Below are 26,852 nucleotides of genomic sequence, written 5' to 3'. Positions count from 1 at the left end.
AGTCAACAGTAGAGTGAAATAAAGCAGTGAAATTTAGTGTGAGGGTAAATTTTTTCTCCCCAACTTGACCTAAATGGTAACTTTCCTACAAAAAAAAATTTCAGTAAGATTCTCTTCCAAGTAGAAATTGTATAGAAATACATACTCCTTATATAAAATTTAGACAGTGCAGAAAAGTACTGAAGAAAGTAGAAGTCACCTAATTCCACTGGAGATTATTACCCAGAGATAGTTTTTTAAATGTGTGTCTTAAAAATGGGACCCCGCTCAGAGTATTGTCTTGTAACTTGCGCTCTCTTATCAGTGCCTTGGTTAGTTTTTCATCTCGGTGTCATTGGATCTACATCATCATTTTTAATTTAAACCTGATTTCAACCATTGAGTACAAAATGTATCTTTTATTTGTTCCCTAAGTTTATAATTCTGAGAACAATATGGCACAAACTTCACCCAAATCACAGCTAATTAGAGACAATTAACATGAGTTCCTCTGGGTACCAGAAGCTTTACATACCAGGGACTTCGCATACATTCTCTTAGGGAGTCTTTTCAACACCCGGTGAATTTGTATGCCCTGTATTTGTTCTCTACAAATGGGCTGAGAGGATTGGGTAACTTGCTCAGGATCGTGTCCCTGGGACAGTTGAGCCTGAGTTTATACCCAGTGGGAGCTGAGTCCAGAGGTTCCTCAGAGGGAAAGCACCAGTTAAGTATGTATTTGATGCCCTGGTTAAGTATGTATATGATGCCCATACTCATACTTACAAATCCGTTTGTAGCCTTCATTTATTTAGTATGTATATCATCTTGGTTTCAATTCCTACTTCTCTCCTGGATTGAGTAGTGTCTTTTAGATCTGGTGACTAATTTGCTCTCAGAAGTACATTTTTAACATCTCATGACATAAAGATTTTCTGCTCCCTTTTTTTTTCCTGTCATATTAACGTTTCTCTCTTTTGCCTACCACACCTGGAGTTTGTAAGTTTAGGGTCTATTTTGAGTGTTTTCCTTGTCTCAAGATACAATAATAACTTCAGTACTAGGAGGATCTTAGCAATTACCTAATACAGTGTCCCCTTTACAGCAACTCATGTTTGTGTTGCATTTAACCTGACAGCCGCACATACTACCTTATTCCTCTCATTGATCTCAGGAGAAGTAGATAAGGGAAGCTGAGCTTTGGAGAGGTTATAAATAAATTGCCCCAGGTGACACGGCTAGTAAATAGTTGAGATGGAATTAGAGTCCAAGGCCTTCTGATTCACTTACAAGTTCATTGTATTTCCTGTGACAAGCAGTTGATGGACTCTGCTCGAACACTGACAGTGTTCTAGAAAGTTTATTTCTTACACTGACCCTAAGTATATTCCCGGAACTTCTCTCTGTTGATTCTAGATCTCCCCTCGCAGTACAGCGCAGAAGGAATTGTCCACTCCCGGCTGCAGTGCGTTTCTGCGGTTGCTCCCAGACCCCCCTCGCGCCTTCTTCCCCAGCCTGCTGTACCCACTCTGCTCTGCCATCACATAGATTCGGGTCCTTCTTTTCTTTTCACACTAACACTGACCCCAGCCTCCTCGTGCTGTGTTGCTCACTGTCCTTTGAAGGGCCTTTGGTTTGTCAAGTCTCCTTCAGATGCGGAGGACCGTAGCCCTCGTACTGATTTCATTATAAAAAATGTGCTTATATAGCTGAAAATTTTGCCTTTTTTTTTTTGGTCACCAGTCTCACAGGCTTTCCAGGTCTTTTTCACGTTAGCTGTTATTAGGCAGTTTCTCTCATCCTGCTTGTGCAGTTGCTTTTTGCTTTCTTTTTTCCTTTTCTAAGACTTTAGCTTTACATTTTATGTAGTTAAGTTTGGGCCAACATTCTAGTCTATTGAAATTTTGGTGAATGTTGATTACATTGTTTTTAGGAACAAGATATCCCTGCCTGGCTTTTTCATCTGTGACTTTTATTTTTGTCATTGAATTGGATCCTGCTCAGTGTCTGCCTTGTTCTAAAAGCCTTTCCATAGTCAGGCCTGCGGGGTTGCCACTTCCTCCTGCTCCTCCGCTCCTCTGGCCCGTGGAAGGTACAGTTTGTGACTATTGACCAGGCGTAGTTCTTTTTTCTCCTAGGTAACTAGGTAAAAATATCAGTGGGAATCTGGGTAGTTAGCAAAAGAAACTAAGATAAGAATGATCTACCCTGTTAAGAAAATTTGTGAATTTCCTTTACCAGTTGAATTCTGAATTTGCCATAAGCACATAACTGATATGGTAAGCCATGCTTGTTTTGTTTTGTTTTGTTTTAATTTAATTTAAACAGAGCTGGGTAGAAAAACAAGAATTAATAAAACAGATAAGTGATTTACCAATAACATACTATTCACGTATTGAAAAGTACTTTGAGTTTTTGCAAAATCTAGATTTAGGCTGCTTTCTGAAAAGTGTGAAAGTGCCCAAAAAGTCAAGTGGCCTAACCGTGTCCTGTGTAAATAGCATGCCACATTGTGCAGCACCCAGGGCAGCTGCTTTGAAGCTGTGTGTGTGAGTGTGTGTGTGTGTGTGTGTGAGTGTGTCACTGCATTCATCAAGTCCTCTAGAAGACTGCCACTGCTTGAAAACTGTCATGTCAGTGAACACTGGTTTCCCGGAACCTTTTATTTTTCAGTGATAAAATTTATTTATTTTAAAGGCTAACATACAGAGGTGTGCACAGTTGTAAGTGTTCAGCTTAGTGAATTTGTTTGAAGTAGAAACACTCATGTTATCACTGCTCAGATCACGAAATAGAAATTCACGTGTCTGAGAAGTCCCCCTCGTGTTCCTTGCCATTTTTCCTTTTTACATCATAGGTTGGTTTTGCCTTTTTTTTGAATTTTATATGAATGGAGTCACACCATGTGTACTCTTCTGAGTGGCGTCTTTCACTCGACACTGCACTGCTGCGGGTGTCACCCATGTTGTGTGTGGCTGGTTGGTTCATTCTCATTCCTGTACAGTATTTTGTTGTATGAATAAACCACAGACTGTTTACCCCTTCTAATGTTGATGGTCACATAAGTTTTTTGGTTATTATGAAAAGCGCTGCTGTGTGTCTTTTGGTGCCGGATGTCCCCCTTCCCCTGCACACATGTGTGTCTATGTGTGTGGGTGTCGAATTTTGTTTAGACCTCTACTGAGGACTGATACTGCTTGGTCATGGGTATGTGTATGTTTTCCTTTGACAGGTCTTGTCAAACAGTTTTCCAGGTGTTTGTTACCACTTACATTCTCACCAGCAGTGATTCTGTGTTCCAGTCTTTCTGCATCCTCATCAATACTTAATATTGTTAAACTTCAAAATTTTAGCCATCTGGGTGGATGTTTAATGGTATTGTAATAGGGCTTTAGTTGGTATTTTCCTGATGATGAATGAGGCTGATTCCTTTCCATTTGATTATTGTTCACTTGGATTTCCTCTCTCATGAAATGCTGATTCAAGTCTTTTCTCTATTTTTCTATTAGGTTATATTTTTTTTCCTTCTGATTTGTAGAAGTTCTTCATGTTCACTTGATATCAGTTGTTTGTCCAGTGTGTGTCTAGATTGTCCTGACTAGAGCTCACTGTACAGTACTTCTTACTCTTTGCAGAATATCAGAAAAGTAGACTTCACCATGTACTATCTAGGTCCAATGGACACTTTTTATTTTTTAAATTTTAAGTAATTTTACAAAAAAATTACAGACGTAAGAATAAAAGGAGAGTGAAAACAGCTTACTACAGACTCTAATAAAAATTTTTAAAGAGTAAAACTCTTAACCTCAAGTAAATTTTAGCAAACATCATAAAAGATGAAATAATTCTGTCACATAATTCTTTTAGCAAAATAGGAGGGTCCAGGTTCTTGCCACAAAATATTAGTTGAAGTCCTTCCTATTTAATAACTAAGAGGATGACAATACTACATTTGCATTTTGTTTGTAGAAATATATTGTTCATGCATCAAATCTCGAGTTTGAGAATGTTCATTTAGGATATTGTCGTCTGAGGACTCAGAGTGGGAAGTTTGACTTGTGATAAATTTTGCATCTTTATTGAAGCCTGAAGTGCAGCTGTGGAGATGTTTGTCTTTGGATTCGCCCAGTACTTTTGGTACAGCTTTCTCCATCACTCTCCTTTCCTTTGTCCTTCTAGTTAGGAAATGAGGATTTCCGCGTTCTCTGTTGTGCCGAATGAAACCTAAAACCAGGCTGTGACCTTCTGGACAATGCAAGGGAGAGTGACAGTTTGTTTCACCTTTGCCTCCTCCTTGTAGGCCATTCTGTCATTCTTTTATTGTCTTTGTATTTTAATCTTCTTTGACATAGTTGGGGTTAGTAAGTAATAAGTAACAATGAGTGTTAATGGATTCTAGGAAAAGGAAATCACAGAATATTTCAAGATATAGAAAAAAATCACATACGATTTTACAATGTATCTTAGATGTGTGAAGGGATCCAATGGACCCCATATTGTAATTGCAAGATAATTTAAATTTTGTTGTTTTTTAAAAAGTAAATTTTCTCTTCTCTGGAAGGCTGGTAAGAAAAAAGTCATGAAATAGTAAGTTTTACAAGTAGAACTGTTAAAAAAAACAACCTCAAAAACTGTAATTGGGTCCCGGGAACCCTGATGAACCCCAAGGACTGATGATGCCTTTGATTAATAGAAGTTCTTGATTTTAATTTGCTTTTCCAATTTATTGATCTTTTTTTCTTTATGGTTAATGCTTTTATTGTGTGTCCTGTTTAAGCAATCTTTGTTTACTCCAAAGCCATAAGTAATTATTGTATTTTATCTTTTATTGTTTTATCTTGTATTTTAAAATTAATAACCCATGTAGAATTGACTGTTTTTATGTATGGTATGAAGTACAGGTCAAAGTTCATTGTTTTGCACATGGCTATCTGGTTGATCCCAGCACCATTTGAGGGAAAAAGTCACCCTTTCCTTACTAGTGTCCTTTGCAGTGTCCCCCTTTATCATAAGTGAAGTGATTGTGTGTGTAAGTTTGCTCCTGGACTTGATTCCTGTGGTTTCCTGCTCTGTCCTCGCACTGATGTCACACTGTGTTGTTACTGTAGCTTTGTGATAAGTCTCGGTGTCTCTTAGTGTAAGTCCTCCAGTTCTGTTTCGAGATCAGAGGTTGGCAGACTTTTCTGTGAAGGACCACACCCACATGGTAAAGATGCTTAAGCTTTGCAGGCCATGTTTGGTGTCTATCAAATATTTGTCTTCTTTTTCTAGTTCTTTCTTATTTCTTTTTAAACTTCAAAAATATAAAAAAGTCATCCTTAACTGGACTTGGCCCATGGACCGTAGTTGGCTGATTCCTGATGTAGAGATTGTCTTAACTAGTCTTCTCAGTCCTTTTTACTTCCCATGTAATGCTTAGAATCAGCTTGTCAGTTTTCACAAACCTGCTGGAATTTCAGTGGGCACTGCAGGGAATCTATTGACCATTTTAGGAAGAATTGATGTCTTTATAGTATTCCGATTAGTCCCATCTACTTGTTGGTTGGTTTTCTTACTGGAACTGTGGACCTCTTCTGCTCTGTGGCGGCCTCACTGGGATTAGCCAGGGACAGCGAACACTGTAGTTCTTTACGCCTCCATTTGTGACGTCTGTTCCTCTCTATAGTGTTTGCTTCTCTTTTGGTTTTCGGATCTTGGATACGCATATTAGAAAATAGGTGTTACTTCACATGAAAACAAAAGGAAGGAATTTTTATTGAATTTATTAGGGTGATATCAGTTAAAAAACTGTCTAGGTCTCAGGCGTACGGTTCTATAACACATCGTCTGTATATTGTAGTGTGTACTCACCACCCCAAGTCAAGTCTCCTTCCATCACCGTTTATCCTGCCTTTACCCTCTTCTGCTTCCCCTCCACACTCTGCCCCCACCAAAGGAATTTAATTCTAGAGTTTAACATCTTGTACTTCCCATGGTCTGCTGAATGGAGTATGTTTATGTGTAAACATTGTGATAATCAGATAATAACTTGTTTAAGGGTATTTGTAATCCTCCCTACTTCTTAAGTTTTTATACCCAATTTGGAGTATTTTTAATATAATTTGAAGTGTTTATACTTAGTTCTAATGGTTTCATACCTAGTTTTACAGTTTTTATTTTTTAGAGGTTTATAAAATAATTGTACAGACAAAACTTTTCTAAATATTTAAGTATCAAATATTTGTTTTCTTTTCATCTAATCAATGTACAATGCATGTGTTTTATGTGGTTGTATTTAGTGAATAGACACTGTGTTCTTTATTTCAAATACATGCATTTATATGTTAAAAGTTCATAGTATTTCATTGTATTGATGTAAAGATGGCTTATTTTTGTTAATATTTTTAACATGAGTATCAATATATTTCAAAGGCCTAAAAATTCTTTACTTTTATAAATAAATCTAAAAGGTTTTGGTAGTTTTATGATTTCATAAATCTTGAACTTCAAAAATATGAAAGTGCAGTATTAATAGTTGCCATTTCTCTGTAGTGTTGAAGGTATATTTCAATTGGTTTAATGTTTTGTAATTCCCAAAATAAAAATAAAATAATGACCTTTGGCTGTTGCTCAGCAATTCAACTTGGAAGCAGAACCCCCTGCCCCCTCGTGGAGGCTGCGAGTCAGGTGCACAGGCACGAGGCTGGCAGAGCATGTCCTCTTCCTTCTTCCCCACGCGCATCTCGGTGCCCCCGCTGTCTTCAGCCTTGCCTCTGGCCTTTCCCCTCGCTCTTCTCTTGTCTGGAATCCCTTGCCTGTTCATTTTTTGTTGTACTAATTCCCATTTCTCCCACCCCCGGGGCTGCACTTTGGTAATTGTATGCAGAGATCCTTCCTCCAGGGAGTCGGATATTGGGGATACCTTGTGGGCAAGACCAGCATGTCCCATATTTATTAAATTGTGTTCTGATTGTTGATTTACTTGTCTCACTCTTCCTGTGGACTGTGAACTCCCCGAGGTTCGTGGCAGTTTTATTCCCAGCACTAACACAGCCCCTGACAGTGAGTTAGCTTTGCTTTTGTTGGAATGTCTCGGTTGTGGGTAAACTTCCAAGGCATTCATGATTAGTTAGGAAGGCATGTCATTCACACTCCGAGTGACACTACTAGATAACGCGTTGACAGTGGTTCTTTGTTGACTCTTGTACATTGGGAGGGTAGTCTCATCACTTATGTGAACTAATAGTGCTGAATTGAATACAAGGCAGAGGATTTTATATAATTTTAATAATTTAAGACGTTATTCCAGGCACTTCGAATTAATAAATGTAACTTCAAGGAACCAAACCATCAAAAGCTCTGAAGCAGTGTTGGTTTTGCTCTTTGTAAAGGACCCCATGCTTAGCCATGTGTTGTAGCCTTTGACAAGTCTCCAGCCAGCCAGCTGCCTTTCCCTCTGCCCAATGGTAGCTGTGCCGAGCCTTCGCGATTTCGGATGTAGACGTCTTCCCTAGTGCCGCTCTCTGGGCCTCAGCAAACATTTTTATTTTGCTTTATAGCTTTAATTTAGATTCTTGCCTCACAGAGAAGATCGGGGCTTTCAGGCCTACTCAATTCCTGCCTTTACCTTACCATCCTCATCTTCCTTCTTTCTTTCTTTCTTTCTTTCATTCAATCCTCACTCGATATGTTTAGTGATTTGAGAGAGAGAAGAGGGGTAGAAGGGGGGAGACAGACAGAGACATCAGTTTGTTCCGCTTATTTCTGCATTCATTGGTTGGTTCTTGCATGTGCCCTGACCTGGGATCAAACCCACAACCTTGACTTACTGGGATGACACTGTAACCAACTGAGCTACCTGACCAGGGCCCTATCTTCCTTGTAATCTCAGAAGAAGCCTTTTTCCTGGTTAGGGCTAATCCTCTCTCTGCACTGTTAAAAGAAATACATTTTACATTTTATCAATACAATACATACACATAGTTAAAAAAAAGAAGAAAAGTAAAACAACCATCTGCTGTTCCAAGTCACCTTATATGTGATTCCTAATTACATCTTTTATTCTTTAGCTGTTTCTTTTGGTAGTTACCTTCACATCCCTAATGAATATGCTGCAACTTTCTTGACTTATACTTTTTAGATATTATATATTTACTTCCTGTACTGGTAAAGGTTTATTTAGTTCTTAGACTACTCTCTAACCCCATCTGCCCAATATCTTCATATCTATTTTGATACACCAGTAAACAATGTTGATTGTTATAGAGGTGGGTAGAAAATGATTTCATTTCCTTTTAATGTAATAACTTTTTCAGAATTTCCAGTTGTCTTTTTGAAAAACCTTTCCAGTAATTCTTCAACCCCGGGTCCCAAAACACTGTCTCTCTTGAGGAAATCTCTGTCCCAAAATCATGCTTGTTATTGCTTTTGCCTGGACTGGTTGGCTGCTTGGCTGGTTGGTTGTTCTCAAGATGTTGCTCTCCTGTTTCCCTTGACTGTCCTCCTGGATTTGAATACACTGTTTATTGAAACTCTCGGCTTCCTGTTTGGGGGTCAGTGCCTCCTCTTCCCCAAGTAATTTGCTAAGAAACTGTGTATCGAAGGTGAACTCTGAGTCCTTGCATGTTTGCAAATGTCTTTGTTCTAACCTCACACTTATCCTTGGATGTGGAATTTGAAGTCAAACATAATCATTCCTCAACGTTTTAGGTCTCTGTTCTATTTTCTTCTGTCACCTGATGCAGCTGTTGTGCTATGCCAGTTTTTTTAGACAGCTTCTCCCTGCTTCCAGAAACTCTGGTATTCCCAAATTTCAGTGGTTTGTTTGCTTGTTTGTTTGTTTGCTTTGTTCATTGTGCTGGATACTGATTGAGCAGGGCCCTTTCTGTCTGCAGATTAGAGTCTCAGCTCTGAGAAATTTCTTTGTGCTATTTCTTCTTGAATTTTTTTCTCATTTCTGTTTTTCTCCTTCTGGAATTCATAAGAAGAATTTTCAACCTGCTGGATTGATTATATTTGTCTTTTTCTCATTTTGTTGTGCTTTCTGAGATACTTTTAGTCATTTTATTGCATTTTTTATTTCGAGAATCTAGAAAGTTTTCGACGTTTTTTCTGGTTCTGATCCCTTTTACATATAGCACTTTGTTTTTAATGTGTGTGTGTGTGTGTGTGTTTAAATTCTCTTCTGTTTTCTGCATTACCTCTGTTTTCTCCAGATTGTCTGCGGTTTACCTTTGGTCTCTTTCTTTCATTTTGGAGACTTTCTTCAACTACCTGGTGGTCTTCGGTGGTCCACGTTTGAGAGTGGGAGACACTGACGGGCTGACTGGGAGCTTTGCTGCGGGTGGTAGGGCAAAGAGCTGCTGATGTTAGGGGGCCTCACGTTCAAGAACTTAGAGACATTCAACCTAGGGAAAGGCTGGTTGATGGTTCTGAATGTGGATTTTAATTTACACATTTTTAGCCCCCAAGTCTTACTCTTGACCTTCTCCAGCATCTCTGGTAACAGAATCCTGACCACCCTGGGTTTCTGTAGGCGAGCTGGCCCCACCTTCTGCTACCAGCACTCCAAACTGCAGCTTCTTTCCTATCCCTGTGTTACCTACCCCTCGTGTGTGTTCTTTGTCTTTCAGAATTTAGAAACAAAATAATCATCTGCTGGTGGCCCCCTTTTCTCTGTTTTCAGTGGGTTTATTATGTGTTTTTTGTTAAGAGTATCACCCTGGCTTGGCTGACATTTCAGAGTTCTCTTTCTTACATGTTTCTGATTAGGATGGGTCATGGGAACATTTCTTCACCCAGCATGAACTATCCATGAACAACCAAAAATATTCTAAACCTTTCCCCAGAAGAGGGTATAAAATCTATTTTTTAAAATCTTCAGGATGTCTTCATTATTCTTCTAGCTGGTTCATACTCCCTCTGATGTTTTATAAAAAATTCTGATATAGAAAGGTAACTATTACTAATGCATCTTATGATAGATGATAAGGAAGAAAACTTAACAAAAAATACTTAACTAGCCCTGGCTGGCATGTCTCAGGGGATTGAGCGCTGGACTGCAAACTGAAGGGTCACAGATACAATTCGCAGTCAGGGCACATGCCTGGGTTGCAGCCCAGGCTCCTGGTGGGGGGCACTCAAGAGACAACCACACATTGATGTTTCTTTCTCCCTCTCTTCCTATCTCTAAAAGTAAATAAATAAAATCTTTAAAAAATATATTTGACTAGTATATGGACGTATTTAAGCATATAATATCAAATTAAGGAAGAAATACTCATCTGTCACAGTCCTTATTCCTGCAACTGGTCGTGTAATCATAGTTTGTTAGTTTTTATAACTACCTTCTTTCACTGCCCTTTCAGTATTCCCTTTGCTCTCAGTAAGCAGCTCAGCTGGTCCTGGTTCCTTGCCTGGTGGGTCACCCAAACCTTCGTTCTTGAAAGGTCTGGGCTATTCCCAGTCCTGCCAGATTGTGTTGTAGTTTTCCATTGACTGTAATTGTGGGACCTAGAAGTACTACGGTGTGTGAGAGGCTGTGCAGTCCAGACAAGACTCCTCCTCACCCTCATTGTATAGTAGTAACCCAGTTTGCCCTTGAAAGTCAGGACCAGTCCCCGCTGGCCAGCTCAGTAACTCCCTTCTTTGCCTGTTGACACAGAACCCAGAGTGGCCAGGTGGCTGTCTCAGCTCGAGACCTATGGAGTCATTGTTGTGTCCCCTGGTGGAAGTATTCCCCCACTTTGGAACTAAGGCTTCCGGACCAGCAGCACTAATGTCACGGGGATAGGAAATAAAAATTTTGCTGAGACTGAATTTATTACCCTTCCATGATTTTTCAAAATAAATGAAAGAAGAGCCTACTTATCATTAATTCGTGAAAGGCATCCCTGTCCACGCAGTCATCTAAGCCAGGAACCTTGGAATGGTACTGAATTCTTTCTCCTCGTTCTCATTTAAATCCCACCTATGAGAAAAGTCCGTCTGCTCTAGGGAGCATTTGAGAGCTTGCTTCCCTGCAACTGTACTCAATTTGACTCAAATAAAATCTTACAGAAAAAAGTTTTAAAGATTTAATGTATTTTTTAGAGACGGGGAAAGGAGAGAGATGGAGAGGGAGAGAAACATCTGTTGGTTGCCACTCGCTTACACCCCAGTCTGGGACCGGCCCATAACCCAGTCATGTGCCCTGGAATCAAACCGGCAGCTCCTTGCTTTGTGGTGCAACGCCCAACCAATTGAGCCACACCAATCGGAAAAATTGTACCGGAATCTATTTTAAAATTCTATTCTTTGTAACTTGCTTCACATCTCTCACTTTTATCTCCTCCCCCACATTTTCACATCAGTCACCACCACCTTGGACCAGGAGGCTTCGCCTTCACTTACCCAAATTGTGGAAACAATCTATAATGAGTTTTTCTCACCTATCCATATGCTACTTTTCTGCCAGAGCAAGCTTTAAAAAAATCAGGTCCTATTTAGTGGCTCTAAGTGCTTGTAAGGTAATTTCCAACTCTTACCCAGCATAATTAATTCATCTTTTATAACGGAAATCCAAAGTCACACAGCTTTAATGAGTGAGAGGTTCATGCTCTCTCAGGACTTATGTGATGGCTCTACAGTGTCAGGAGTCTGAGTTCTTTCTGGTTTGTTACTTTACCATCCCTTAGTGTGTGTTGCCTTCAACTGTGTGGGCCAGGATAACGTTACTGCCATGTTAGAGTCAATACAAAAGGGAGATGGTGAAGAGGAGGATGTGCCCAGAAGGAAGTGTAAGTCATTTTCGTTCCCAGACCACCGGCCAGAACATGACTACAAGTTGTAGCTGCAAGAGAGTTTGAAAACGAGAGTCTTTAGTCTGGGCAGCCTTCTTCCAGCTGAAAGTGGGGAAGCTCAATTACTGTAGAGAAGGGGGATGGATATCGGAGAAGCACCAGTGGGTCTGCATACGAGGCATACAAGGTCTTCTGGACACTGACGCTTGCCTGCCTCCTTACCTTCTCTCTCAGTGTGCTGCCTTCCGCTGCTCCTGCTTCCCCAGCTCTCCCTGACTCTGTCTCCTCGTAGTTTCAGCCACGCTGAACTGTTGGCGTTTCCATACGTGCTCTGCTGGCATGTTTCTCTGCCTTTCCTCCTCGTGCTTCCTTAGCCTCAGATGCCCTTGCCTCCCATTGCCTTCATCTCGAACACCCTGTGTTGGCCTGATCTGAGAGAAGTTGTCCTTCAAGACTGGTCTAAGCTTTTCCTGTCATACACAGCCTTTATGAACAGCATTCCCCCACCACCACCCCGATGGAATGGACCATTCTGTCTTCTGCTGCCCTGATCATATGCAGGAAGACTTTAGTCATTACACGTTCAAGCACGTTTAATCTTAGACCCTCTTTACTCTTGGTTGTAAACCCTTTGGGAGTGCAGATGATATTTATTGCTACATCCCTGGGCCGTGGTGTCGTGCCTAACCGAAGGGATGCACACTGAGCACTCACCGCATCAGTGAGCAGGTCCACAGCAACAGCACCTCCGTCCGGACCTCTAAACATCAGGGCGCATAACTGAGACACGGCTGGCTGCTGGTTTTTAAGACGTTTGTCGATTAGTCAAAATGATAATGCTAGCTCCAGCGATATTTATAATCATACTATATTATCTTGTTAATTGTTCCCTAGTTTTTAGTTATATTTTAAATCTGGACATAGTCTCAAAGATAGCTGCGGGATTTTTTTTCCCCATTAAAATTAGTGGACTTTTCTGTCTGCTAAGGCACAATACTTGTAATTGTTTTTAACAACTCAGTATGTCAGGGACTTGCTGCAGGAGATGTGTCGAAGTGAGGGATATGGAACTGACACGATTTCCAAAGCCTGACCTGAGACCTTCCGAGCACTGCCACTGCGCCGTGCTGGTTCCGAGTCACAGAAACCTCAGGGTTGTTGGATGGCTAGAAGAGTCATTGTTGTGAACAGAGTCTAAGGCAAGGTTGCCTCAGATATTCTTACATGGAGAATTTTTTTTTTCTGCTTTACTGTCTTGAGTAATATCTTTTGTTTTACTTGTAGATTTGATGGTCCTCGAAGATTTGAGGATTTAGGGTCAAGGTGTGAAGGACCGAGACCCAAAGGGCCTCGTTTTGAAGGAAATCGCCCCGATGGGCCAAGACCCAGATATGAAGGTCACCCAGCAGAGGGCACTAAAAGCAAATGGGGAATGATTCCCCGGGGGCCAGCATCTCAGTTTTATATTACCCCCAATACATCCCTAAGTCCTCGACAGAGTGGACCACAGTGGAAAGGCCCCAAACCAGCTTTGGGACAGCAACATCAGCAGCAACCTAAGTCACAAGCAGAACCTCTTTCAGGAAACAAAGAACCATTAGCAGACACCAGTAGTAACCAGCAGAAGAATTTAAAAATGCAATCCGCTGCATTATCCATTGGTGCAGATGTAAAGGATGCCAAGGCGGCTCAGTCACATGAGAATCTAAGCGACTCTCAGCAAGAGCCACCTAAAAGCGAAGTCTCGGAAGGGCCCATAGAGCCTTCTAATTGGGACCAGAATTCTCAAAGTATGGAGACTCAAATGGACAAAACCCAAGCTGTTACTCAGCCTGTATCCCTTGCAAATAAACCTCTACCTACTCAATCTACTTTTTCCTCAAAAACAGGGGGGATGGAGGGAGGAGCAATAGTAGCAACATCATCATCGACTGCAGACAATGATTTTAAACCTTTAGGTATTGGTCTGCCCCACTCAGGAGACAACCAAGATAAAGGGCTGCCTCAGCCAGATAACAGAGATAAGTTAGAAAGCAATCGAGGCAGCGGCTCATCTTACAGAGGTCCTGGGCAAAGCAGAATGGAAGACATGCAGGATAAAGGACTAGTAAATAGAGGTCGAGGCCAGGCAATCAGCCGTGGCCCAGGGTTGATCAAGCAAGAGGACTTTCATGATAAGATGATGGGTAGAAGAGAAGACAGTCGAGAGAAGATGAGCAGAGGAGAAGGCAGTCGGGACAGAGGGTTAGTGAGGCCAGGAAGCAGCCGGGAGAAAGTGCCGGGTGGTATGCAAGGCAGCCAGGACAGGGGTAGAGCTGGCAGCCGAGAAAGGGGACCACTTCGGAGGGCTGGCAGTCAGGAGAGAGGACCCCTTCGAAGGGCCGGGAGTAGAGAGAGAGTACCACCCCGACGAGCTGGGAGCAGGGAGAGGGCACCACCTCGAGGGCCTGGCAGTCGGGAAAGGGGACTGGGAAGACCAGATTTGGGTCGTGACAGAGGTCCATTTAGACCAGAATCAGGAGATGGGGAAAAAATGTATCCTTACCACCGAGATGAGCCTCCTAGAGCTCCATGGAACCATGGAGAAGAGAGAGGGCATGAGGAGTTCCCTTTAGATGGTAGGAATGCTCCAATGGAACGAGAAAGACTTGATGATTGGGATAGAGAGAGATACTGGAGAGAATGTGAACGGGACTATCGAGATGATGCTCTAGATCCATATAACAGAGAGGACAGGTTCCCAGCACCACCATCTCGACCTCATGATGGAGATAGACGAGGCCCATGGTGGGGGGATTGGGAGAGAGAGCAGGATATGGACGAGGACTACAGCAGGGACATGGACAGGGACTTGGACAGGGATGTGGATCGGATCGGAAGACCGATGGATGTGTATGATAGAAATTTGGATAATGAGTGGGACAGAGATTATGGGAGACCGCTGGATGAACAAGAATCGCAGTTCCGTGAACGGGATATTCCATCTCTTCCGCCTTTACCGCCCCTCCCACCTCTTCCACCTTTGGATAGATATCGGGATGATAGATGGAGAGAAGAAAGAAATCGAGACCATGGGTATGATCGAGATTTCCGTGATAGGGGTGAGTTGAGGATCCGAGAGTATCCAGAAAGAGGAGATACGTGGCGGGAAAAGCGAGATTATATTCCTGACAGAATGGACTGGGAAAGAGAACGGTTGTCAGACAGATGGTACCCATCTGATGTGGATAGACATTCCCCCATTGCGGAACATATGCCCTCCTCACATCATTCTTCTGAAATGATGGGGTCGGATGCAAATTTAGACTCTGACCAAGGCCTTGGAGGGGTAATGGTTCTCAGTCAGAGGCAGCACGAAATCATTTTGAAAGCTGCACAAGAACTGAAAATGCTTCGGTAAGTTGACTACTTAAGATCATTTCTTTTAGCTGAAACCACATTCAGAATGCTCTTTTTAAACTGATGTGATGTATGTGAATGGAATTAATTTTACTTCAAGTTCTTACCGCATGACTTTAATTTATACCTCTGGTCACTCTGTGCTGTTCTGGGGGTGGGGCGGGTACTTAGGAACTGTGTTAACTGTACACTGATGTCCTGAACTATGAAAATTGGATAGCCATTCTTGGCTTTCATAGCTGTGTTGCCGACATGCCGTGCCTGTGCATGTTTCAAGTGTCAAACTTCAACTTCCTCGTGCTCCGGGGCTCAGCGCTCGTATGTAACATTCCGCTTTTCCCCGGGAGGCGGTTCTTTGGTGTTAAATCTGATAGACTTCATACTCACTAATCTTTGATATAACTCTAGAAAGTGCTATAAGGATTCATATTTTTCTCTGCTGAAAGCTAAGAATGGTTTATCTGGAAGCATCCTCAGAGTTGTCTAATCATTGATACTCTCTTTTGGGGATGTTTTATCTTTCTTTATAACTAGAAGCAGATATCTCTACTTGAGGATGTTACTTGTTTGCTCATAATCAAATATTTTCTTGGTGAGATGGAGAATAGAATTTGGATTGCTTGACTTGCAATCAACTTGTTATGTATGTACCAGTATCTACATAATGCTTTCTACGTAGTAGCAATAATAACAAAAGCTAACATGTATTGTATTCTTATGATGTGCCAGGAACTATACTGAGTGCCTTGTGTATATTGATTGTTTCATCCTTAAGCCAGCTGTATCCTGAGATAAGCATTTAGGAGTCATTGACAGATTGCAAACTTTTTGAGCAGTTTCTTAGGAATTAGCAATGTTTTGAGAAAATAAATTAACCCTTAGGTTTTGATGTATTCCAATGTATTGTGTTTCTTCTATTATTCAATTCTGGTCTATATTTGTGGGTTATGCCAATTGAAATTATAGTGAAACCTTTATGACTAGAAAGCTACGATGAGAAAAAATACTTGTAGGTAAAGATGAAAGATCAGGCAGCAAAACAGATTTCTGTGGTCTGTAGAAGATATGTTCTGTGAGGTTTAACTTCTCCAGATTGTTAACGAAGGTGTCCAAAGCATGCCCTGTAACATGCCCTGTAACATGCCCTGTAGCTACTTTCACCTTCAGGTTAGAGACCCCTTCCATTTAACAGCCCAGTGTGCTGGCCACTGTGCTAGTAATTGAGCATATGCTATCTCAGTCCTCCTATCTCAAATCCTTAGATCTCGAAAGGTCTGGAAAGCTAAGTTGCATTATCCCACTTCACAAATGACAGGGAGGCTCAGAGAGGTTAAGTCCACTTGGCTGATAAGTGGCAGGCCCAGGATTCGAACAGTCTATCTAACTCTAAAATGTTTGTTTTGGGGAAACACCAAGCTGATTGGTGTTGCTAAGCTGCCAAGGTTTCCTTCCTTTTCTTTTAAACTTTTACTTTTCCATCCATTATTGCTTTGCGTAGAAATGCTGGATAAAAGGTTGCTGCTTCATCATCCTTTTTTAAAAAGCTCTTTCTAGGCAACATAAACATAATTAAACAGAGTAGATGAAATGCAGGGTAAGAGTGGCCGTAGTTGAATACAAGTAAGCTATGTGGTGTTGGTATAAAGTCATGATTTACACAAGGCATAAAATAATAATTTTATGTATTTGACCCTTATTTGGTATCCATTTGGGTCGCTACACTTTACAGATGTAGGGAGAAAATTGCAAAAGGTCCAAAGAAGTTGGAATAGATGTTACATGTGTTTAAGGTGGGCATTGTAAGGAAAAGTAAAAGGAATTTGAGATGTTTAAAGGAAAACTTAAACATTTCTCTTGAAGAATATAAAGTGTTTTCGAATGTGTAGACTGACAGTTGTTCTCAGGCTATACATCAGGAGCCGTTAACTGAAGTACCCACAAGAGGCAGACAGGCGACACGAGTGGATTGGGGCCAGGGTAGCTCTAGTGAGTGTGTGGTGAGGAGCGTGGCGAGCTGCCTTCGTCCAGTGGGCAGCCAATACTCCATGCAGCTGTTTGTTGGCATATGGGAATGTAGGCCCAGCATTGCCAAGTCTCTTTAAAATTTGAATTTCTGGCCCTGGCTGGTGTGGCTCAGTGGATTGAGTGCCAGCCTGCGAACCAAAGGGTTGCCAGTTCAATTCCCGGTCAGGGCACATGCCTGGGTTGTGGGCCAGGTCCCTAGTGGGGGGTGCTTGAGAAGCAACCACACATTGATGTTTCTCTCCCTCTCTTTCTCCCTCCCTTCCCCTCTCTCTAAAAATAAATAAAATCTTTTTTTAAAAAGTTGAATTTCTGTATGAAATATTTTTTTTGTAAATAATGGCAACTAATTCAGATTTTGAAAACTGATGTGAACACCAAATTCTAAAAAAACCTTTATAGGTCATATTTGGCCCATGGGCCAACATTTTGTAACCTCTGATCTAAATAAACAGTATTGACCAAAAAAATGGCAAGAGAGCTTTTGGTTGGATGAAAAAAAAACATGACAAGTATATGAGATACTAGAATAGACCAATGAGGCAGGTCATAGTATCTGTCCTTGAAGATCTTCAATAATTTATAATTATTTATAGGTTGGAGGTGACTGATCAGTTAGCTACATAAGGGCAAGAGAGCGTTGTTACCCTAGAGGTATTCTGTGAGCACTGCAGTGCGTTTTAGAACAAGATTTTTAGGTCTTTGTTGTTGTTGTTATTCTGTATTAATTGTAGTCATTTAGGAATGGAGTAGACATGCCTTATGTACAATGGCAATTTTATTTGTTTATAGGGAACAGAAAGAACAGCTTCAAAAGATGAAAGACTTTGGGTCTGAGCCACAGATGCCTGACCACCTGCCTCCCCAGGATTCGAGACTGCAGAACACGTCTTCAAGACCTGGAATGTATCCGGTATGGGAAAATGTATGCTCAGAACATGCAGTGGTTCCTAATTTGTGTGTTTGTCTCTTTGATCTCTTTATATTATAGCAAGTATAAATTTCCTGTATAAAAAAAATAGAAATTTTGGAAAAGTAAAAAGCTAATGGTAATTGACTTTTGAAAATGTCTAAGTATGGTCTTTGCCCCCCAAGTTGTGATGAGCACACCAAGCACACATGAGCTATATGGCTTCATGCCTGCAAATTGTTGAATTTTCTAGTAACTGTTTTTGTTCAGGTGGTCCAGTTTTCCATCGGGGCAGTGCAAGGCTCCCCGTGAGCCCTGCTTGGTGAGCCTCGGTCTCCCCACCTATTTGAGCTATTTCTCTCTCAGCTAGGGAAGGGATCAGACATCGTGCCTTGGTTCAGGCCGTAAAGGGGTGATTTGTGTTAAAGACTTGCGTGTTTAAGTTCTCCATTTGCTTTGCTTTCATTTTGTCGTTGTTTGTTGTTTTACCTTTAAGCCATTGGTGGGCTTCAGAAATGTTACCATGGAAATAACTTTATAACAACACAATGGGAGAGAAAATACTTGAATTATTTCATCAAATTAACTCTACTTTTTTTAGTGTTCCTTTCATCCTGGTCTGACATATGACATCCATGCATAGTTGCCGACATCAACAGGCACCATGACATTGACACCCCCCACCCCCCCCCGCAATCACATCCTTTGACCTATATATGCATCCGTCTGCCTCCAGAGTTTTTCTCTCTGTGGACATGTCTCCTGTCAAGCTCGGCATATTCAAATTGGGGTTCAATATCATCCTCCATGAAACTTGTTTTTTCTCCTTACCATCACTTAGTCACCCACTTGAAACCTTTAAGTCAGCCCATGTCCTACCCTTCCACGTACTCAGTCATCCAGTGATTGGTCTTACTGCCTTTTACTACTGTTCTGATAGTCCCTCCTTCACCCCCAAAGTCCCTCCTTCACCTCCCACAACCGAAGCTCTGGCCTTAATCAGCTCTTGCCTAGATTGTTGTGGAAACGTCAATTCAATAGTTCATCTCCCTCCATCTCACTCCCCTCTGATCGGTTTTCCATTCTGCTCTCAGAATGATGATTTTATTTATTTGAATCAAATTTTAAGGTGTAATTCACACACAGTAACATACTCGTTTTAAGGCTTCTTATTTTAAGACCACAGTTTGAGTTTTAACAAATGTATACCAAAAGGTTAAAAAATTTCCAACACTCTGAGAAAGTTCTCTTGTGTCCCCGTGTTGTCAGAGCTGCCCCTATATTCCACTTCCAGTGGCCCTGGTGTCTGGTCTCGGTGCATATTTTAAAACAGATCTTACTGTGTCACACAGTGGCTCTGAAACTCTTCAGTGTTCCCTCACTGCTTTCAGAATAAAATCTAAACTTGTTTGCACGGCCTTTTCCGTTCATCTTGAGTTGGCTGGACCTCTGCTTCCCATCTCTTCCTACTCCACTTTCCCTCTATGTGGAGCTTCTTATAATTCTTTGAGTGTGCCAGGTCCTTACCCATGCCTTTGTGCTTGCTTGTGCTTCTATAAACCTAGAGTTTCCTCTCTTCTCCTACGTCCTCACTGTTTAGTTCTTGTTCATCTTGTGGAACTTAGTTCAGTATCTTCTCTTCCGCTTGCGTGAGACAGTTGCCCTCACGAGCACCCCTGGAACAGCACGTATTTGTAGCCGTTATCATACTGTATTTTGATTTTTTTGGTCTGTTTTTTCTTCTAATCTGAGCTCATAAGGATAGGAATTACGACTTTTATCTTTACATGGGGCCCCCCAAATCTGGAATTTATTTATAAAAATTGTATATTTACTCTTACACGTTTAAAATTCAGTCATTTTCAAAGCACTCTCCATTTGCTGCCATACATCTATCAAGACATTTTTTCCACTGCTCAAAACAGTTTTTTAACTCATCAATTTTGATGTCTTTTACTGCTTCTGCTAGTTTTGGTTTTGCCTCTTCCACATCTGCAAAACACTTCCCTTTGAGGACTTTTTTCATCCAGGAAACAAATAAAAGTTGCTCGGGGTGAGATTGGGTGAATACGGAGAGTGGGGCACGGGGGGCATGCCAGTTTAGGTCAAAAACTGCTGACCACTCAGCATGGTGTGGGCAGGTGCACTTGTAAATCACCCTTCGTGGAATGGGCAAACGGTTTGAAAGAGTCTTCAAAAATATTCACTGAAGCTGAATGCGGTCCCTCAGCAATGCCAGCTGGTACTGATGCAGATGGGTTCCCAGAACACTCACCTAGTGGGGGAACCTGTACTACAAGGGGCCCACCCTGCAGAAGATGAATCCGGTTTGGGGTCCTCTTCTTACATATCTCTTAGCAAATAGTAGAAAGTCTAGATTATAGATCCACATTTTTGTTTTTTTTCACTGACCAAATCATTAAACATTTTTTGTATTGCTACATGCTTTATTATTTTTGATGCATAATTTATTAAAACTTCCATTTCTATTGGACATTTGTTTCTAATTTTTCACTTTTATTATTAATACAACTTTAATGAGTGTCTTTGTATCAAGTTCTTACTTTGGATAACTTCTTAAAAGTAATTTTAAACTCCCAAAGTGGGATACTTCAGTTAAAAAATAAGGATATTTTTAAGGATTCCTGTAATAAAGCCAGTGACACTCTAAAATAGTTGTATAACACCTGTACTACAGCCTTGCAAGCATCAGTTATTTGATGTATTTGGTAGATATAATAGTTTCAGTACAGTATTTTAATATGCATTTTGATAACTAGTAAACATTAGTATTTTTCCATATTGTTAATTTGTCTTGTAAAAATAATATTTTTGTTCTTTACCAATTTATCTGTGTGCCTCTTGAGGTTTTTCTTACCAATTTATATCATCCTTAATATAATGTAGATATTAATCCTTTCCCATATAAATACTGTATGGGTGTTGTTTTTTGTTTTGTTTTGTTTTGTTTTAAAGATTTTATTTATTTATCTTAGAGAGGAAGGGAAGGAGAGAGAGAGAGGGAGAGAGAAATATCAATGTATGGCTGCCTCTCGTTCGTCCCCTGCTGGGACCCGGGAACCTGGAACTGGCCTGCAACCCAGGCATGTGCCCTAACTGGGAATCGAACCGCGATCGTGTGGCTCGCAGGCCCGTGCTCAATCCACTGAGCTACACCAGCCAGGGCTGTTTTGTTTTTTACAAATGTATCTGTTGCTTTCACTATGTAGTATTAAAAAAAGAGAACACTTTTTGTTTTATTTGCAGACATAGTCCCAAGAGTTCTTAAGACATTTAAAACAGTCTGGAGCGCTCTACTGCTGACACAGTAGCTTTGTCCTGTGTAGGCATTTTCTTAACAGTTGACAGTGCCATCACCTAAAGTTTAGGTCATTACTACTTGTCTGTAGTGGCCTCTAGTTAAATAATGTTTTTATGTATTAGTCCAATCCATTTTGTTGCTCAAAAAGTTTGTTTTGAAGCACAACCCATGTATGAGTAAATACGTAAGTTGTGTATTGTTGGCTTTCCAAGGTCTAAAATAGCTGTCAGTGAAGAACAAGCCAGAAACTATGAACTCACAGAAATTGGTAATGAGTGTTTGAAGCAGGCTTTCAAAAATTGAGATAAAATTTAACAATTGGGGTTCAGTACTGAGCAGATAGGACCTACTTCCCCAGAGGTTCGCCTGTCCCCTTCTTTTTTGATTGCCTTGGGAAGAGGAATATAAACGTGCCGCACAGCAGTAGTCTGTCCGCCTCCTTGGAGCACTACTGAATTTCCCATTTGGTTTCTTTGTTTCGTTGTTTCCTGGTGCTCAGCCTTGCCACAAACTGTTGTCAACCAACTTAAATCGAAGTGAGAGTGCTGGCGTTTGCTTCTCTTGCTGGAATTCACTGTTTTTTTTGGAGTAGATGGGAAACCAGAGTAGGAAGATAGTTTATAGCAGAAGTTCTTAACTAAGTGGTAAACACCAGAATTACTCATGGAGGGTGTTTTGTTTTTGTTTTGTTTTGTTTTATTTTAAGATTTCATTTATCTTTAGAGAGGAAGGGAAGGAGAGAAGGAGAGAAATATCAATGTATGGTTGCCTCTTGTGAGTCCCCTGCTGGGAACTGGCCTGCAACCCAGGCAAGTGCCCTGACTGGGAATTGAACCGCAATTGCCTGGTTCGCAGGCCTGCACTCAATCCACTGAGCTACACCAGCCAGGACGGTTTTGTTTTTTAAACTAATTCCAGGACCTCAGCTACGGAGCTTCAGTGGGTTTTGGGTGGGCTTGGGGCATTTATATCTAAGCGGCCAGCACCCTAATTTTTCTGGGAGGAGAACAAGGGGGTGGTACATTAGGGGAGGGCAGTTTTTTAACCACTATTATGTGTCATTTAAATACCATACAATTTGCCCATTTTAAGCATGTAATTCACTAACTTTTAGTAAATGTACCGAGTTGTGCGACCATCTCTGTAATCCGATTTTAGAACATTGTCAGCACCCCAGTGAGATCCCTTGTGCCAATTTGAAGTTAACCCCCATTTCTCCCCCAGGTTGCAGGCTGCAACCAACCCACTTCCTGTCTCTACAGATTGGCCTTTCTGGGTGTTTCACTTAAATGGAACCACACAATATGTGATCTTTTTTAACTGGCTTCTTTTGTTTAGCTAATATTTTAATTCATCCACATCATAGCATAAATCAGAACTTCTTTTTATCACAACATAATTATTGCATGGATATACCACAATGTATTTATTAATCCACCACTGACGGACATTTGGCTTACTGAATAATCCTATGAGTATTTGTGTGCAAGTCTTTAGGTGGATGCGTTTTTCCTGGATAGATACTTAGAAATGAAATTTCTGAGTTTATGGTATAGTTATGTTTAATTTTTATGAGAAACGGTCATGCCGTTGCTGCACCACGTTGCATTCCCACTAGCAGCCTAAGAGGGTTCTTGTTTCTCTGCCATCGTTTATTACTGTCTGGGTTGTCAATTATAGCTGTTCTGCTGGATATGAAATGGTATCTGTGTTTTAAAGTTGTATTTCCCTAATGACTAAGAATGTTGAGCATCTTTTCATGTGCTTATAGGCCACTCATATATCTCCTTTGGAGAAATGTCAATTCAGATCTTTTTCAAATTTTTGAATTGTTTGTCTTATTAAGTTATAAGAGTCTTTATATTGTGAATACAAGTCCTTTATCAGATATGTGATTTGCATATGCAGTTGGCCCTTGAACAGTGTGGGGAAGAGGGACACTACCCCTCACAAATGCTGCCTCTTACCATGCAGCTGAAAATCTGCACGTAACTTTCAACTCCCCAAAGCTTAAGTTGTCTCTTGGTATCTACAGGAGATTGGGGGCCTTGGTTCCAGGACCTCCTGTGGATACCAAGGTCTGCGGATGCTCAGTTCCCTGTATAAAATGGCATAGGTCAGTGCCTGCAGTCACACACCCCCACCAAACACACACACACACACACACACACACACACGGACACATGCATCTGTGGACTCCCAGCCATGCGAATCAGATATCGTGCAGATACTTATTGAAAATAATATTTGTGTAAGTGGACCCACACAGTTCACACCTGTGTCACTCAAGGGCCAACTATATTTTCTCCCTAATGGTATATTTTAAAGCATGAAAGGTGTTGAATTTTGAATGAGTATAATTCATTAAACTTTTCTTTTATGGAATGAGAACAGATTTTCATTCTTGCTGATGTGCAAAAACACGGTGATGTCCTCATCCATTAAGTATTTACTCTATTCTCCAGCCTCCAGGGTCCTATAGACCACCCCCTCCTATGGGTAAACCACCAGGTTCAATTGTAAGACCCTCTCCTCCACCAGCAAGATCATCTGTTCCTGTGACCAGGCCACCTATCCCAATACCACCACCCCCACCCCCACCTCCTCCTCCTCCGCCTCCTCCTCCAATGATAAAGCCACAGACTTCAGCTGTGGAACAGGAGCGTTGGGATGAAGACTCTTTCTATGGCCTCTGGGATACAAATGATGAACAAGGACTGAATTCAGACTTTAAACCAGAGACCGCAACAGTTCCGTCTGCTCCAGTGTTACCGCCCCCACCTGTTCACCCTGCCATCCCCCCTCCTGGCCCAGTGCCTATGGGTATGCCGCCGATGTCCAAACCACCACCAGTGCAACAGACTGTTGATTACGGCCATGGCCGAGGTGAGTAGTGGTGGTGAGTTCATATTTGGGATTCTCAAGGAATTGTTAGCATCAGGTTTGCCTTTTCTTAAGCTTCACTCATGCAGTGTTCCGTCCCTGGTTTTGTTTACCAGATATATCCACTAACAAAGTTGAACAGATACCCTATGGAGAAAGAATAACTCTGCGCCCAGATCCACTGCCTGAAAGATCAGCTTTCGAGACAGGTGGGAGTCCCAGAGAGATCAGTATTAAAACTCTTAGGCGTTTTATCCAATTGTGACATGATTTTCTCTTGGTAGGATTATTTGGGCCTCTTTTTAAAATGTAGATATATGTTGAAATTAGGGCAACAATTTATACTAGTTCTAAAGTTAGATTTGTACTTTTTTGCTTTCATTTCAGAAAAAAGGATATTATTCTTATATTGTACCACGTAATTGTTTTTGTAGAACACACAGGCCCACGTGACCGTTACGACAGAGACCGAGACCGTGAGCCTTATTTTGATCGTCAGAGCAATGTCATGGCAGATCATCGGGACTTCAAAAGGGACCGAGAGACACATAGAGACCGAGACCGGGATCGCGGTGTTATTGACTATGACCGGGATCGATTTGACAGAGAACGCCGACCTCGTGACGATAGGTACCTTACGAAAAATATCTTTGCTGGGTGTGTGAATTACCATACACTTGAGTTCAGCAAAAATCAGTGTATCCAAAGGAAATTTAGTGAATGACATATTCTTTCATGTGTATAATTTGGAGAGGGAAGAGTAGTTCTGGACCAATTTTCAGGGAACTGGATGCTTGAGTTTTATCAGCTTGAGTTCCAGAAAATTAAATGGGTGAAGGAGATGGCCAGAGAGGGAAGGAAATAGCATTGTCAATAAAGCTGCAGTCATTACTTAATTAGTACGCAAACAGTTTTTGCAATTTGTGAGCTCTTTAGATGTGCGCGTACATGACAGATTTAAATGGAAAGGCAAAATAAAAACACAAATATTGACTATGTGTAGTAGCTACTTACAGAGAAAATTGGACAGGTTGTGGTATTGCATTATGAGACAGAGACCTCCAATCTTTTATTTTTTATTTACCAAACCACTTCCTGTTACACCTTGTAGGACTCAGTCATATCGAGACAAAAAAGACCATTCTTCATCTAGAAGAGGAGGGTTTGATAGGCCATCTTATGACCGAAAGTCAGACCGACCCGCCTACGAAGGACCATCCATGTTTGGAGGTAGAGTGGTGCCTTATTAACTGTAAGGATGTTGAGAATGCAGACAACAGATGCTTTCCATTGTAGCTGTGGATGTAAACTTTCAGAGTAAAATGCACTCAGGTTTCTAAGACATGGCAGTATTATCATCAAAGAAAACAATGTGATTAGTAAAACATAAGTTGCTTTTTTCTATTTTTTGAATTTTGGAAAATATTAATAGAAACATCATCACTTATAATCTTACCACCACAAAATCATAGCTATTATAATTTTGTATATTTTTCTCTCATTCTCTCTTCACATGCATATTTATGAGTTTGTAATCAAAATATAAACACAATTTTTTATTGTGCTTACATTTAATAATCCCATTGATTATGTTTTTTACATACTTTTTCATATGTAAACCTGTTACATTAATGGCTCTGTAAATTCTATGGAGTGGATAAAATATAAGACTCTTATTATTGGACATTTAGGTTGCTTTTAATTTTTTACTGCTATAAATTCCACTCAAGCTAGAAATTTATACCTACATATACAGACACACTCTAGGTCATGCTTGAGACTATCCAGTAAGTATATATTATTCTTCTTTATCCTGTTTGCTTAAGTTTTTCCCTGAATTTCATACAAAGGAAGATGAATTGAATATTTTTTAAAACATTCTGTTTGCCTGAAATCGTAACTAAATCTTTTTATTTTCTTGATGTCCATTACTTAAAGTTTCTCTATTTAAGGTTAAAAGTGGCTTCCAAATCATATGAATTATATTATTTTAGGATGAGTGGAGAGAGTTAATATTTTTAACAATTCCTTATGAGTAGTAATTCTCTTCAACTGCTGGAACTCTAGGAGAACGAAGAACTTACCCAGAGGAGCGAATGACCCTGCCAGCTCCTTCGCTAAGCCACCAGCCACCTCCAGCTCCACGAGTTGAGAAGAAGCCTGAATCTAAGAATGTGGATGATATTTTGAAACCACCTGGCCGAGAGAGCAGACCTGAGAGAGTGAGTCCTATGTAGTTGACTAGTTTTCTTGCAAATCAGAAGCTGATAAGAGATCTTTTTAATTTAATGTCCTGAATAGAATTTCTCTACTTTTCTTTGACATACTAATAATACCAGATTCAAGGCATTTTACCATTTCCAAATTATCATATAATCTGATAAATTACCTACCCTATAGAATTTCAGAAGTTAGAGCTTAAAAAAAGATGTCTCTTTTTTTGTTTGGCAAAAAAAAAGACATCAACAAGAGGGAGGATTAGGAGGCTTGATTAGTTCAGGATTGTTTTCCTAGTGACCTTCAGATGTATACTTTCTTAAATTATCTTATATTGCAGAGTAATTAGATTCCATTTCAA

General features: G+C 40.7%; 1 protein-coding gene across 2 annotated transcripts in view; it reads left to right on the top strand.

Annotated features, from left to right (window-relative positions):
- The window catches only part of YLPM1 (YLP motif containing 1), a 59,903-nt gene that overhangs the window by 14,679 nt on the left and 18,372 nt on the right, over positions 1–26,852 (top strand). For both annotated transcript variants that reach the window (XM_037031654.1, XM_037031655.1), the window contains exons 5-11: positions 13,023–15,134; positions 17,952–18,072; positions 23,857–24,277; positions 24,391–24,483; positions 24,709–24,904; positions 25,386–25,504; positions 26,342–26,496. In XM_037031654.1, coding sequence (XP_036887549.1) covers positions 13,023–15,134; positions 17,952–18,072; positions 23,857–24,277; positions 24,391–24,483; positions 24,709–24,904; positions 25,386–25,504; positions 26,342–26,496 — 3,217 coding nt within the window. The remainder of the gene's footprint in view (positions 1–13,022; positions 15,135–17,951; positions 18,073–23,856; positions 24,278–24,390; positions 24,484–24,708; positions 24,905–25,385; positions 25,505–26,341; positions 26,497–26,852) is intronic.

Source organism: Sturnira hondurensis, unplaced genomic scaffold, assembly GCF_014824575.4.
Source record: "Sturnira hondurensis isolate 20B ecotype Veracruz unplaced genomic scaffold, ASM1482457v3 Scaffold0021143, whole genome shotgun sequence".
Classification (NCBI taxonomy): Eukaryota; Metazoa; Chordata; class Mammalia; order Chiroptera; family Phyllostomidae; genus Sturnira; species Sturnira hondurensis.
The sequence above is the reverse complement of the archived record's forward strand: the minus strand, read 5'-3'. Positions and strand labels throughout refer to the sequence as shown.